Source organism: Stylophora pistillata, chromosome 1, assembly GCF_964205215.1.
Source record: "Stylophora pistillata chromosome 1, jaStyPist1.2, whole genome shotgun sequence".
Taxonomy (NCBI): Eukaryota; Metazoa; Cnidaria; class Anthozoa; order Scleractinia; family Pocilloporidae; genus Stylophora; species Stylophora pistillata.
In genome coordinates, this window is record NC_142519.1 from 45,682,283 (window position 1) to 45,698,215 (window position 15,933).

The 15,933-nt window shown below is 36.7% G+C and overlaps 1 protein-coding gene across 1 annotated transcript; it reads right to left on the reverse strand.

Annotated features, from left to right (window-relative positions):
* Window positions 1-588: 588 nt before the first annotated feature.
* On the reverse strand, window positions 589-15,892 carry LOC111341996 (uncharacterized). The gene is made up of 9 exons (XM_022949040.2): window positions 15,558-15,892; window positions 14,989-15,049; window positions 14,209-14,271; window positions 6,668-6,704; window positions 5,329-6,328; window positions 4,247-4,368; window positions 3,936-3,994; window positions 3,740-3,826; window positions 589-2,454 (listed from the first exon to the last, which is right to left on the reverse strand). The coding sequence occupies exons 1-9, from the start codon at window positions 15,699-15,701 to the stop codon at window positions 2,312-2,314; spliced, it is 1,716 nt and encodes a 571-aa protein (XP_022804775.2). The 5' UTR covers window positions 15,702-15,892; the 3' UTR covers window positions 589-2,311.
* Between the last annotated feature and the right edge of the window lie 41 nt (window positions 15,893-15,933).

Below are 15,933 nucleotides of genomic sequence, written 5' to 3' on the forward strand. Positions count from 1 at the left end.
CCTTCGTGAGAGCGAATCATTCGCCACCAATCAAGTCTGAAACCGAACCAAGACGCCACCAATTAACTAAGGAAGCTAAGAGGACCCAGGACAATGAAACCTCACAATAAGGAGACTTGAGTTAGGATGTTGGTGAGGTCGCCTTAAGCTCCTTCGCTCTCAAGTGAAGTTCCGTCGCCCCGAAGTATGGTTGGTACTCGCCTCGTTTTAAAAGTGAGGGCCCTTGGAACTTGCTAATGGCTTATTGGACAGAGCTGAAAAACGCAATGGTTTTGAATGTCAGCCCTCATTATTTTCCGCGAATTTCGCCAAATTTTAAACCTCGCACGCTTTTAGCCCGCACACCCTTTAACGTGGCATTTCGTTTTTCAGCTCTGTCTAACAACCCATTTCCGAGTTCCAAGGACACTCACTTAAAAACGAGGCTAGGCACCAAGTATTCATTCATCTCGCTTCCAGGTCTCTCTTATTCCGGCCCAGCCTAGGTTGGGTGAGTGCAAGGTAAAACCCCTGAAGACTAGAACAGCCTCTATGACTGATTCCGAAAAAAAAAAAAAACACACAACAAGACAAAAAGGCAACAGGAAATCAATCCGCAAATACCCTTTCTTATTACGATGTCAATGCAGTTCCAAAATATACAATTTATCTAAATTGTTTAACCAATATCTCATTTCACAATATTTCTCTAAGTTTTTATTTGTTCAACTGTCGTCTCAGTGCCAACGGTTTAGTACTGTCCCAGGGGGAAATTTGATTCAACATTTTTCCTAGAAAAGCATGATTGCCATTTGGTGCGTATACATGTTGCTTAGAGACTAAAAATCACTCATCTAGGATATCCAGTTATGAAATACGTCTTAACAACCAAGTAACCAAGTAGTAATCGTTTTTACCAACAGTTGGAGATAACTATGTAAATGTGTCAACAAAACTGTACTTTTCAATTCTAGGTAATTATTTAACTGAGTAAAACTTAATGTCAAGTTTTCCAAAAAATAAACTATAACCAGTGCATTTGCCAAAATTCTTTTAAAATTTTCCTGTTAGTGTTGAAAAAATGTATTCGTTAATCCTTGTCATTTTGACATCAGATTTATTACAGAACACCAATACTTCCTACTGCCACAAAAATTAATGCATTTCTAATATGGCTCAACTGTTTTTTTTTTTTGGCTCATGAATTCAATACCAGAAAAATTATCTCAGTTTAATATAAACTGATTTTCTTTCAGCTCTGTCAATATTTTACACACCATGTGCACTCATTGCCAAATTTATTTCTAGTTGTATCAATTATTAGATTGAAAATAATATTACTCTTTGAAAACACTTCAAGGTCCTTTGATATGAATTGTATATATTTAAGAATATGAAGTAATTTTGTAGCTCATAAAAAGTGAGTCGTGTGTTTTACATAATTATCCATTTTCAATTCTTCAACCTTTCACTGAGAACAAAGGAGTCTTAATTTACTTAATTTTTCTAGCCAAGTTGATCTCACTGTCTTGGTACAAATGAAGTAATTGCACTGTGTTTCTTTTATAATCCCACCCTAAACAATGGTCCATTCTAGACCTGGTTGAAAAGTGAAGCTTTCCTTATCATTGTGTGGTCAAGTGGATATAATTTCAAAAGCTTTGTAATGCAACTACATTTGTATGAGGTGAGTTCAGCAGCAATTGAAAATTTATCTGGAAGCACTCTGATATACGACTCCCTTGCTTTCTGTGAATTTATTAACTTCTTACTAACTGAGTGTGGGGGCCATACATATATCTTATTAACCAAGCATGAGGGCTGTACTGGGAGAATATTGGCCCGAGGTCTTGACAGTACGGACTGAGCATAGCGAGGTCCGTACAAAAAAGACCAAGGGCCGATATTCTTCCAGTACAGTCCCGAGCAAGCTTGGTTAATAAGAGATTTATTATATGACTGAAGTTCAAAGGGACACCAGTGTGGTATCATTCTGGACCATTCAGGACAGTGCCCGGTCCAATACTGGAGAATATTGGACCAGCAATAGAGTATTTTGATTGGTTGATTTTAGTTATTGGCCCTCTGACTGCCCAAGTCGTGTAATAATGGGGAATATTGACTTGACATCAAAGTATGGACCAACCACAATGAGGTCTGTACAAAAAATGAATAAGGGCCAATAAAAAAAAATTATTCCTCAGTACAGCTTGAGCAAACAGAATATAGAGCAAGTAATAACCAATGTATCAGAACACGTGGATCTCCTTCTTCAACTACCTCATCACCTAATGAATGATACAGCTTCATCAGCCAGCATCTATGTCTTCTATTAATACATGTATCTGCCTTTGCAAGATTCCTTTCTGCTTTTCAAATTTTTCTGTGACATTCTAAGCAGTGCATCAAAATCCATCTCATCCGATGAAGGTGGTCGGCTCAGTTCCTGTTCTTCAAGATAGCTGGTGTTTGAATCTGAGAATCAAATTTTTCCATTGTCAGGGAATGAGAACAATCTTTTTTTACTTCCTGATAGGGCTTCTTTATAACTTTCTTATCCTATACATTCCCGAGCTTTATCTGTGGGTGATATTCAAAAGGTCAAAGTGATCTTCAGGGTCATATTTCTTTGTACCACAGAATCAACAAGACCATGCTCTAAGAAAAATTGAAGGGAGCCCAGTGCTCAGAAAATGTGAAATCCAGGGTACCCAGCATATGCTTTGTATGAAAAAACTAAGATTCCTGAGTCGCCCAAGAACAAAAGTAAAGAGCCAGGGGCCACCAGGCACTGCTAGACCACAGCCCTGATCAATGAGGGACTATCCTACAAATCAGAGCTACATGTGAGGTGTATTTATCCAAGTGTTTATTCTCCCCTCAAGCTACTACACATTTTCCTTGTACATCAGTTATGTGAATTTAGCATAAGATCAAGATAAAAACTTCTTTCTGATAAGTTTGAGTGAACTGATTCCCAAAGCCATCTGTTGGATGGTTAATGTAGTTATATTGTTAGGAGAAATTACAAGTTAGTCACTTCTGGGAGTTATCTCCCCCCCCCCCCCTGACATCAGTATGCATATTCTCATACTGCTCTCTATAAATTTCCTGATGCACTTACAAGAAGAATTTGTTTAACAGTCAAGAGCTTCTTTAGATGGTGATTGTTTCCTTTATTGCATCCATTTTGAAATCACTGGTGGTCCCTGTAATCTGATTGGCTCTAATTAGTGCGATTTATTCACGAATCCCACCATTTTTTGCTCTAAATCGCATCATGTTATGCTTGACTGAGTTTCTGACACATGATGTCAAAGTCTTTCTCTTTAATTTGCATACAAAATAAGATGTAAAAGCATTTCCGGTTCTGCTTTTTATTTAAAAACCGGCTCGGTACTGCATCAAAAAAATATTTGAAATGACCTAGTCCTGTATTTGGGTGATTTCAAAATGGATGTAATAAAGTGGTAATTGAACCTTGTGTCATGCAATTTTGGTCTGAAATCATACTTGTGGTTTCAAATTAAACTTGCGCTGCATGCTCGTTTGATTTTGAAATCACGCGTATGATTTCAGCCCAAATTGCACTCCACTCAGTTCAATTACCATTATTAATTCTTGTAACCTTAATGTGTGATTCAGGGGTGATATTGTTAGGAAAAATCAGATGTTAGACACTCTTAGCAGGTAATAAAATAATGAAGAACAGGTGAAAGGAACAAAATTACAAACATGGCAAAGCTCAAAAAATACTTACCAAAGTCCACATAGCTACCACCACAGAACTTCCTTCTTCCACCAAAGCAAAGATCCAAGACAGGGAGCCGTGAGTCTTCATTTCCTCCTGAAGAAAAAATTATGTTAAAATAAGAGAATTGTCACACTATATAATACTTAAGAAAAGCTTATTCAAAAAGGACTCTGATAAAATCGAAGTTTCCAATAATACTCACTTTCAATAGCTTCAGCAGCAGAGGAGGTTTCAAAAAATGTTACAAAAGCATAGTTGTCCCTGTTAGGAAAAAGGTAGAAATAACATACAGTACTTTAGCTGTGGCCGAAAAAAAAAAAAAAAACTTTTCGATAAAAGAGTCCTAAAAAAAGTCTCCTGATAAGAAAATTGAAGAAAAAACTATCCTGAAAACTCAAAAAAGCAACATATACATATATGTAGAGTAGTCTCATAGCCATGGTGCAAACTAAATTATGAAAACCTTGATCTGGTATTGAAGTTTTCTAACATCAAAGTGCACTTTTACCATACCCTTTCTCTCTGAAGTGGACAGTAACTTTTTCAATCGGCCCAAATGGACGAAACCTTTTGAATACATCATCTTTTGTAGTCTTGTTTGATATTTTACCAATGTACACAATACGTCTCTCCTCCTACAATAAAATAGAACGTTGTTATCTTTTTTTATCTTGAAATGAAAGAGTTTTTGAACCGTTGAACTATCTGCTTATAGGAATTATTCCCATAAGTGGACGCCAAAGAAAAATAAGGTGGACGTCTGCTTATGATAGAGTTCATTAGGGGGGGAGACAAATGGAGATTTGACAAAACTGATCCCCATTTGTTTTTGTTGATTGCAATTTAGAGACAAATTCTTATTGCCAAGTTAATTTTCTATGCATGGGGTGTCCACTTACAAGAGAGTGTAAGCAAAAGAAAAATCCAATTTTCACTTAAGCGGTAAGCTTAAGAGAGAGTATCCACTTGCGTGATAGTGTAAACAGAGACCTTGATTTGAAAGTAAAAGGGGGAATTGAAAAAAAGTGTCTGTAAGTAGAGCTGTCTGCATACCAGAGTGCCTGTTAAAGGAGACTTGACTGTGTATAATGCAAAATGTGAGTGCATTACAATGTTTATGTTCAACATAATTATACTTTAGTCATTTAACAAGGATATTTAACACAAGAGAATGAAATGTCAATGAGCTTCAACATAAATGAACCCTTAAATACCCACAACTTGGTTGTTACAAGCAACTCTCCCCTCTAGCTGCTACACGTCTGATCGTAAAATAGTTACAGGAATTTGGTGTTCAATCAGGATAACACGTACTTGTCAAGTTTGAGTATAAATTCTCATGCCCTGTTTGCTGGATAATGTATGGATATTATACGGAGAAGTTTCATGTCAACCACTTCTGGGAGTTAAACAGTTAAACCACCAATCATATTACAAGTGAAGAGGCGCCCCCAACCCCATCTTTCACCAGCCTCAAATTACAATACTGTATAAAATCAAGAAATTGCATACATTAATGCGCACAACTTCCATTGCATAATATTTTCAATGTGACAATTAAAACAAAATGACAAAAAAAAGTATGTTCCCTGTACCTTTGCAGTGTCCCTGATGTTATGGTCAAACTTGAACTCTAGTTTTCTTTCAAATTCAATGTCATGAAATATTTTGTTCTCTGTGACACCATTTCTCTTTTCTGTGGAGTCTCTATGGCAAGACCTCCTCCTCCCTCTGCTCCTTCTTCTGTAATGAGGGCTCCTGTAGTGGTCTGATTCTCTGTCACTGCCACTTGATTGCCTGCGCTGCCAATCACATTCAGAACGTCGAGGATCATATCTGCTTCCATTCTTACTCTCCTCGTCTGAACTGGAAAACTCTCGTCCATCATAGCTGTCATTGGAGCACATGCTGTGTCTACGATTGCTTCTTTTATGATAACTTCTGTCTCCATCAGAGCTATAACTAAACTTCCTAATACTATTCTCTCTTGTACGGTCTCGATCTTTATCAGTGCTCATTCGTCTATAATGACACTCTTCATCGCAACTGCTTTCTCCGCCAGAGCTCTCTTCACAGTACGGACCTCTATAGCGCTTGGGGAGTTTCCTTTTTCTATCTGGCGAATTTTCATTACAGCTTGACCGCCTCTTGTGTGAGTAAGGGCTTCTAGTTTCTTCAGAAATTAAGTGATTTTTCTTCTCCATGTCTAGAGACTCTTGGGGACTACATTTCAGTGCAGAGTTATTCAAAGTATTGTAATCTTCTGGTCTCAACTGAATAGGTTTTCTCATTGGAAATCCACAACAGGCATAGTTATGATCTGTTGCATGATTGTCAACATAGAAATTCTTAACAATGTTAGACTTTTCATCCTGTCCTTTCGCATTGTCCTGAGATGATCCACAACTCATTGTTTCATGAACTTCTTGATTTTCTGTATTTTCAGCAGAATGAAACTGTTCAGAATTCTCCACACTAATGGAAGGTAGGCCTCCAACTTCTACATCACATGGAAAGTCAAATTTCAGCTCGTGCGTCTCGATAAATGAATTGATCTTGTCTGAAACAGTCTGCCCTTCATAAGATGTATCTTTCCTGAAATTAGCAAAATATAGTATGCCCTTTAGGAGATTTCCATTAAAATAAAAAAATTGCCATAGGAGACAACAGCAACTTGCTACAAAACAACTCAAAAGCAGGTAACAGGAACAGCTTATTTCATATGAGGAGAAGAATTTTTGTGAAAAACACAAATTTAGTCCATAAAACAAGTAAAGATCAAATTCTGAGAGCGACAAGCAACAATTCCTAAAAACTTGTCCTAAACAAAAAACAGACAAAGTTCTTTGACACAGTAACCTTTCAACTCATGTGTCTCTCAAGAATGGACCTTCTACCATGCACCTGTATAAGTAGAACAAATTGAACACTTACAAAGACGATGGCAGAGCCATAGAGCCATCCACTGAACCTATTAAGGACAGATGCAGTAAAAAAAAATCTAAATGAGAGAGTAGCAAAGATTATTTACAGCAAAACTACATTGTATAATTATTGAATGTTTGTTCCCAACTTTAACAATACCACAGACATCTATATTACAGCCGACTCCAGTTTTTTTTTTTAATTGCACCTTTTGGAAGAGAGCCGAATGAAAACACCAGTTGCTAAATCCAACAATACCCAGGATGTTTGTCAGAAGTTCACCTTGGCCTCGGTCACTCTAAGAGTTCACTGCAGCTCAGTGGTAAACCAACAGACTTCAAAATCCTGCTATCTGAGGTTTGAGTCCTTGTGAGAGATTCCCTTTCCTTCATTTTCTTTTTCATTTTTTTTTAAATCCTTTACATCTTAAAAACAATATCCATAGTACAAAAATACTGTTCTTTATACATCTTTTAAGGCACTGACGAGGAGGATTTGTTTGATAATCAAGAGCTTCTTTAGTTGATCATTTCATATATTCTCCTGACCTTAATGTTTCATTCAGGGGTGATATTGTAAGGAGAAATTAGATGCTGGTCACTCTTAGAGGACAAAGGATTAATAAATGCCTTTCCCTCGCAACAAGTCAATAACATTTTTTTTCTGATTTAAAAACTCTGCACAAAATCTACCATCTCTCGTGAGACATTCATAAAAAACTAGGAACTCTGTAATTGGATGGTAAAGTGGATGGGGATAGAATTTTCCTTGCTGAACTACAGTAAAGTGGAAAGCCAGTTTGTTTTAGAAATAAGGGGGCAAGGCTGTGCTCCAAGAAAAATTGTGCCCTGAAACTAAGGGTGCCTAGCATAAATTATGCTTTTTTGTGAAAAAACTAAGATTCCTGAGTTGCCCAAGAGCAAAAGTAAGGTGCCAGGAGCCACTGGGGATTGCCAGACCACAGCCCTAAGGGGCATATTGAGAAGCACAAGTTAAAAAGGGTTTTAACCCATTGACGTCCGGTGCACCCGGAAATAAAACCCCTCTGAAAATCCAGTGCGCCCTCATGCACCCTGTCAGATATGACTCGTTTTTATAGGCTGTAGCTAAGAAACCTTAGTCTCCTGGGTATTGAAATATATCTGAACGTGACCTGCATAAATTAACCTTTCATTTGATGTTATGTCTTTCATTCTGCGATTCGTGTGTGACTTTTAGCGAATTTTTGAAAATAGCATTCGGAATCTTAGCATGGCTTCTCACGGATTTGACAATACTTCGCATTCTTCCGATGAAGAAGAAGAAATCTTTTCTCATTTTTCTCTCAAAGAAGTGGCTGATATTCGACAGGAACGACGGAGGAGGCTACAAGAAAACTCTCTGCGAGATGTTGATCGAAAAATCAAGGAGATCTTTGATTTTGGCGAGCACTAAGATATGCTTTCCGTTGGGGTTCAATGGTCAAACACATTGAGTGAAATTGACATCGAAGAGTTTACCATTCCTCGTGGCCCGACGAAAGATCTCGGCAAGGGTGCAACATCGAAAGATTTCCTTCATCTTTTCATCGACGATGGGAGAAAACGAAGTGATGGACACACCTTCGAAACATATGCTTGTGAGCTATGCGGCATTGCCTTATGTCAGCAAATGCGTGGCGAATGCTTTTCTAAATGGCCCGGAGGAAATTAACTTTTAAAAATCACTTAATAACCTTAGTTTATGGGGGCCCAAACTGGTCAAAATGAGGTTAATAATTATTTTCGTATTTTAAATGATTATATGTACTTGAAAAGATAATTTTTCGTGGTGGAAAATTTAATTATATGTAGTGTTCATTATAATTATTTTTATCTAATTGTTGTATTTATTTTTACGAGTGTGTCAATTATTTATTTCTCTTTGACAATTAATTAAGGCAAATCCCACAATGCAGTGCGCAGGATTAAAAGTCCCATCAGCCATTGCATACCACCTTTTCAAAATGGCGGAAGAGGGTCGGAAGGACAAGAAGGACGAAGAGATAAAAAAAATCGCAGAATCTGCAATTGAAAACATAACAAAAATTGCAAATATCGTCCAAGGACGGGCTACAACGTCTAACGCTTTGTCAGAGCTGCAAAGAAGATTTCCAACAACTTCAGGACGGACAGCAGCAAGCTCGATCAACACAGGCACAAACAGAGCACGTGCTTTTCGCAGTCGATCTACACCATATTCCAATCGCAATCCTGGGCGACCACACGGCTCATCTACTGTAACTAAAGATGTTATTGTTATAGAGTATGGAAAAGATAGAATTCCGAGCAAATCGGAAAAAGTTGAGCTTGAAAAGTCTGGAAGGATTATTTGTGGATTTGAACTCTCTCGTGAGTGGACGGCTGTTCAACTGGAAAAAGAGTTATCTTATCTTTTAAAAGGCTCAAGCATGGACGGATTTTCTTTTGAAATAATGAAAAACTGTTCAGGTACTTTAGTAAAGCCAAACATTCCACTTGGAAAGAGAATAGACTCAAAACTACTATTGAAGTCCATTGCTCCATCTGGAGGTATATACATTCGCTTGCTAGCTGATTTGCCAAGCGACGACGATGATGACTTTCTTTCATTATCCTCATTTGAATCTCCAACCACTAGAAGTATTACAAGTCTCAATAGCACTCAATCTTTGAACCCCTCTGCAACATCTACAAGCGCTATAACAGCAAGTGCATCACCAGCTGCTAACATAACAACATCTACTGCTAATGCAAGCATTGCAGAGGTGGATCTTACTGATGAAAAACCAGAAATCAGTAATGCTTCAAAAGAGCAAGATGCTGTTCCAGTGCATACTTATCAGGCAAATCCAGTTGAATGTCCTTTTAACATAGACTCAATCATCGACTCAGCCAAGAATCAAGATCTGTTGGAACCAGTAGAGGTATTAAGGTTTTTACAAGAACATATCATTCAAGGTAGAAAGCTGGATATAGTTTCTGTAGAAGAACCTACTGATGGAGAGACCAACTTTATTAATGTAAACAGGGACACAGCTCTTATTTCAACTTTCAGTGAACTAGAGTTTATAGAGAATTACAGGTTTACATTCAAGGTGGGATTTACTGGTGAAGATGTCGTAGATCTTGGAGGACCAAGGAGAGAATGGTTAAGAATAGTATGCAGAGAAATCAAGGAAAAGTATTTTGACCGAGGACTACGACGATATCTTGCTAAAGATTATTTTAATGTTGGAATCATGTTGGCTTTAACCCTGCTACAAAATGGTCCCATGCCTGCATTTATTGAAGAGGAAATACTAAATGATGTCTTAACATCTAGTCCACAAAGCAGTAATCCTTGCATTGCTGAAGTGCAAGCTGGGCTAGAAAAGCTAGGCATGCTGTCAGCACTACAGAAGCTGCCTATGCTCCACTATCTCTTGAGACCAAACAGTCAACACCCAATTACTGTGCCAAAGTTGCTGGGATTGCTTAAGCCAAAATACAGTGAGCAAGGAAGCAATGCTCTGAAACATGAGAAAGAACTTTATCAACTTTTTGTGAGGTTTCTTAGAGAAGTTGCTAGTGGTCTTAGGTCATGTGGAAATGAAAAACTTCAGCTGAGCCATATTTTGACTTTTGTAACAGGTTCAGCTGAAGAGCCTATTCTTGGGTTTGCATTGGATCCATCAATAGAGTTTGTAAAGACTGATCTTGGAGATGGATTTACACCAACAGCCCACACGTGCAGTAACATTTTGAGTATTCCTGTGGCTTCAAGTGTCAACCCTTTGCCAAGTCAGGAGAAGTTATTTGAAATTTATGACCTTGCATTCTCCCAATCATATTTCGGTAGTATGTAAGTATGTCCTGTTATTTCAGTAGTGCTCAAATGCCTACCAGTGTGTTTGCAAGGACTGTTTATTATTGTTGCAGTTGGTGTTATAGTAACATATTTACATATTTATTATTGTTGCAGTTCATAGTTAACCTAGTAATTTTGGTTGTTTTGTCAATGACTTGTTAGAAGTATATTTGGCTCAATAATGATAGAGTGTCTTTACATAATCTACATAGAAACTTTTGTGTCATTGATGTGTAGAGAGCATAGAGGTTTATACAACAAAAATTAACACAAAACAAGTAATGTATGATTATCACTTACATCACAGCTCTTTTGGCATGTTTGTTACAGTTCAATGTTGTTATTGTTGGCATAAGACTTGCTACAAATAATTGGTCAAGTTAAGTAGAGTGGATGCTAAAAAATGTGTATCAAAATATAACATTTCGTTTTACGTTTGTCTTCCAGTTTTCTAACTTGTAAAATATTTGGAAGGTTTGGGTTTTTATTACCCAAGTGATGTTGGCATCCACTGTATTTTAACAACCTTTATTTTGTTTCAATTCTTAATGCATTAAAAATTGAAACTTTATTTTGTGGAGAAATAAAATTTGTTTGAGATTGCTTTTGCCTCTTTTTTGTCCATGGGAATGGATTATGAGAATAGATTGATAATGCCTTTCTATAAGGTAACCATTTCACAAATGGGACTAATGATTACACATAAACTTAAATATTGATTGAGACTATATACTTTTGGTTTTGGGCTTCCTGTGGTAACAAAAAAAGATGACTTTACCACAGAAGCCCAAAAACTACCAAACCTAAAATATCTAAGTAAAAGAACATCTGCTCTGTAGGTTAACGCTATGAAGTCAGCCATTGAACTCACATTGTCCAAAGCTATATTGAATAACTAAATAAATGTTTGCTGGGTGGGTGGAGAAAAGTTGCATGAAATTTCAAGTATTGTTTGTCGTCCATGTCTTTCTTATAAGAACCTGTTTAAATGCATGTTCTTATTCATGATATTTTACTATACAAAATTAAAGATTGCACCACAGAAATTAAGTGAGGAGTCAAAACCATGTTATAATAATGTATGCTATGGGCTAGAGCTCATTAAAGAATAGACAAACTGAACACAATGGTTGTAAATGTCTATACCACAGTTATTGTCATCTTGCAATGGGCATGGCAAACAATTAAGATGACCATCTGACAAATTTACTGATGGCGGAACAATATTCACTTGATAGTCTTCATCTTCCACTAAATATCCATTTTCTGGATCCAAACCAAACTCATCAATCTCTGAAGGTGATAAGGCTGTGTGCCCTGAATGCATATTTTCTAGCATCCCTCTCTCCCACATCTGTAAAGGTGACTGGTTTTTCTCAGTAGAAACAGGATGGTGGTTCATTTGGTCAACAAATTCTTTCAATGACTTATTTATTCTAGCTAGATATACATAGTGGAGACAAAATAGATGTACATCATCAAGAATGTTAAGAAGTCCCTCTTCTTCCATTGTTTCGAATATTCTTGAATAGAATGCCAGAACCCCAGAATATATATCACGATGAGTTCTCTCCACCCTTGAATTGTGAACTGAAGATCCTGTTATTATACTTCCTCTGCTTTCACCTCGGTTTTGAATCATGTATTGTCCAACATAATAGTTCTCCATTCCATAATCAGATCGTACACGAGATGGAAGGCCCCATTGTTCAACCCCTTTTTCAAACAAAGACAAGACTGTGTCTGCTTTATTGTTATTGCAACAGCAAACATATATAAGCAGCCTTGTTTTACCATCTATACACACATGAGTTACAAGTTTATATCTAATAAGCTTATGACCAGAGTCAATGTGCCAAAGACTATTGGGAGTTGGTACCCAGTATTTTCTGCGATGTATTGTCATTCGCCATCTCAGACTTGTACCTACGGGGTCTAACCTGTGTAAGCAATCTGTTACTCGCCACCTTTGGACATGTAGGCCTCTACTTCGTAGTGCACCAATAAAACGCCTTCGGCCTATATTTGGAGTAACAGGGCCCTCACTTGCGTTGCCAGTGATACTTAAGTATATTTGGTCTAGCTCATCATCTGTTATATTTGAAAATCATTCAAATACATCTCCAAGTCCAAACTCTCTGCGCCTTCTTTGAATTGTAGAAATACTAACTTGAAGCATGTTGGCTATCTGTGTCCAGGAAAAAAATAATGATCGTAAGTGTTCAAGCTGTTCTTTAGTGATGTCGTATTTCTTCCTTCCGAGTCCAGAAACATGAGGAACAAATGGGGCTGAATAACTATCCTCGTTACTTTCATTCGACTGCATTGTCGCATCTCTAAGAATTAGAACTATACTCCCAATGTCATTACTTAAATTAGTCAACGGTTCTTTCAGAGTTTCTCCTGGAAGGCCTGTGGGATTGGGGTCGCCTCGTTCGATGTCACGTTGCAACAAAGACAAAGTACCATTAGCTTCAATCAACTGCTGACGAACTTCAACCAATTCTTCATTTGTAATTTGTATATCAGAGCTAAGAAAAATCTTCAATATCCCCTTTAAATTCTGCAGAAAACTAGAAAATCCACTTTCATTTCTCTCTCGTAACACTCTCCTTCTGTTCGCCATTTTGAAATGCCTATAAGCTGGTTTGCAATGGCTGATGGGACTTTTAATCCTGCGCACTGCATTGTGGGATTTGCCTTAATTAATTGTCAAAGAGAAATAAATAATTGACACACTCGTAAAAATAAATACAACAATTAGATAAAAATAATTATAATGAACACTACATATAATTAAATTTTCCACCACGAAAAATTATCTTTTCAAGTACATATAATTATTTAAAATACGAAAATAATTATTAACCTCATTTTGACCAGTTTGGGCCCCCATATTAGTTCTTAAATTGTACTGCAGTTTTTTTTGTTTTCGTTCTTTAGAGCTCTGTATTAGGCTGTAAAGCCCAATTTCATTTCACCTTCACTTTGCGAGTCGCAAACTGGTCAAAGATAAAAACAACTTTCTTTGTTTGGTATAATTCAAGCATTGTTAATCATCTTCTAACTGAAAGGGTTCTATTCAATCGATAGTTATTTCATTCTTCAATAGTTCCACAGACAATTTTCCGCCAGGTCTGTGTAGGCTTAACTTGTAACTTCCAGTTATTTTTTACCTTGTGACGTTCACTGATGTCAGCAATGGCAGTAAATTCAAATTTGATCTGTGCAAGAAAACTTATGAATTTCACTCTCTTACCCGTGAGATGGCCTGTTGTAATGCAAAAGTTTTTTGACTGATTCTTTTTGTTTGCATTTCTGCTGAGTTAAGAACAGGAATTGAGACTTACTGTGGTTTTAAGATGTTTTCATTCCCTTGTACATAGCAGGTAGTACAGTGATGGTCACTTTGTTTACTTGATGACCATACTTTAATATTTTTTTAAAAAAAGCATAACATACATCTTCAGGATTTAAGTAGTTTAAGTAATTCTTTATTGTATTGGCAATCACGTTTTAAGGTTTCACTGCTGAAGAGTAAAACCAAGACATGAAATAGTAAATTTGTTTGGACCATGTGGTTTTTTTTAATTTGACAGCCATTAATTTTTGTCTGGATTTTCAGGGGTGGTCTGGGCTGAGGGCTTTGAACCCAATAGGGTTAACTGAAGTTCAGGTGAGTCCTGTTAACAATAATTATGTACCTTGCTTTTCTTCATATTCCAAAAATTGCTCCAGTAAGGCACTCACATCATTGGCTTCAATCCCTGTTAATGAAATGGTGAGAGATGTTTTCTTGTCAGTTTGTGAACATCAGATGAACAAAAAATAGAATCTTCATAGGAAACGAAACCTCTGACTTTTTATTCCAGTTTCAGAGTGCCATATCTAATCTTATCCTTATTTGCATATGGCATAGAAGTCTGGGATCTGCTTGTTAGAAGTATTTGGCTCAAATAGATAACTTCTGCAAACAAGCTTAAATCAAAAGCTACACCACCAAGACAGATCTCAGGATATACAGTATATCAGCTTTAATAGAGAAGAGAGACTGACTTCTGTTTAATAAGATTATCACTACAGAAAACCACCAACTCCACAATTTTCTGCCGCCGAAACAGGCAAGAACACAAAGAAAATGGGGACATGAGTTCTGTTTACCCCAGATAAAGAAGATTTAAATACATTTTTATGAACAGATGTATTTTTAAATCTATATAATCACATTTTTATACTCGACTGTACATATAATCTTCATTCATTGTTCATTGATTATAAAGACCCACATCTAATGAAAGAAGAAAATTAGTAATTTAAACTTTCCTTTTAGTTATTCTGCTCTCAAATGTTCTTTTATAGCTGGTCCTTCCCTATTCATTTTGTTTTTGACTGTATTTATGGTTTAAGACCATCTTTGGAGTTTTCTTTCCTGAACTGCACTAGATTGACAAAAAAAAAAAAAAATTCAAAAACTCACGACACACCTTCATTAAGTTCACCATCTTCCAATTCGTTTGCGGAAGTTCCCTTGCTCTCGATGTCGTTCTAGTATACCAAGAAAAAGAAAATTATTTAACCTGCAAACAAAGACTCAAATGAAGTCACGTACGCATTTTGAAGAACATTAAGACAACATTCTGATCAAAACTATGAAAATTAATATATATATATATATATATATATAGACATAGAAAGAATTATCGAATAAATGTGAGTTTAACGAGCTTACTGTAATTGGAAATTGATCAAGTTAATTTCTAGATTCCAAGTCAACTTTTTAAGGAAAAGAATAAACCCGAAGTAGTAAAGGAGCTGTTTAATATTGATAATTTTACTCAATAACGGCTAAAATTTTATCAAAAGTTCTACAATTTAGTTTAATAAATAAAAAAGTCGCATGGATTTATAAAGTGCAAGGATTTAAAGATTTAGAAATTGACGCCACGTGTTATAAACATGCCGTAACACGACTAACTTTTGCCTTAGAGCGACTTTTAACCGGAGAAAACTTATTTCACTCTATTATTTTACAGTAGTCAAAAGTAATTCATACCTGTAAAGCTTCTTGAAAAGAAGAATTAGACACTTTGCCGGCAAGAAAGCTCAGTGTAGACTCGAAATCCTCATGTTTCGTCTCGCTTCGTAGATCACGGCAGGAAGACACCAAACGCAGTTGTACGGCTTCACTTTTCCGCATACTGCTTCTTTAAATTTGTTGTTTTCAATTATAATTCATAATATTTACGCTTTGAAACTGACGAAGTAAACGATTGACCAAATAAAACGTTGTTTCACGCTTAGAAGTTGAATTCTTTCCGTGTTACTGACTGACTTCTATCCACGCGGAGGAAAATTGTTGCGACACAACGTGTACGTTCATGCTAATGTCGAGTGGAGCCTGGCACGAGCATACCAGTTTTACATTCAGC

Bases quoted from the DNA above. Each gene is read 5' to 3' on its own strand.
- LOC111341996 (XM_022949040.2), bottom strand. From the start codon at position 15,701: ATGCGGAAAAGTGAAGCCGTACAACTGCGTTTGGTGTCTTCCTGCCGT. The intron at 14,272-14,988 runs GTGTGTCGTGAG...TTTCATTAACAG, and splicing joins AGATGGTGAACTTAATGAAG to GGATTGAAGCCAATGATGTG. The intron at 6,705-14,208 runs GTACATAATTAT...TGTCCTTAATAG, and splicing joins GGAATATGAAGAAAAGCAAG to GTTCAGTGGATGGCTCTATG.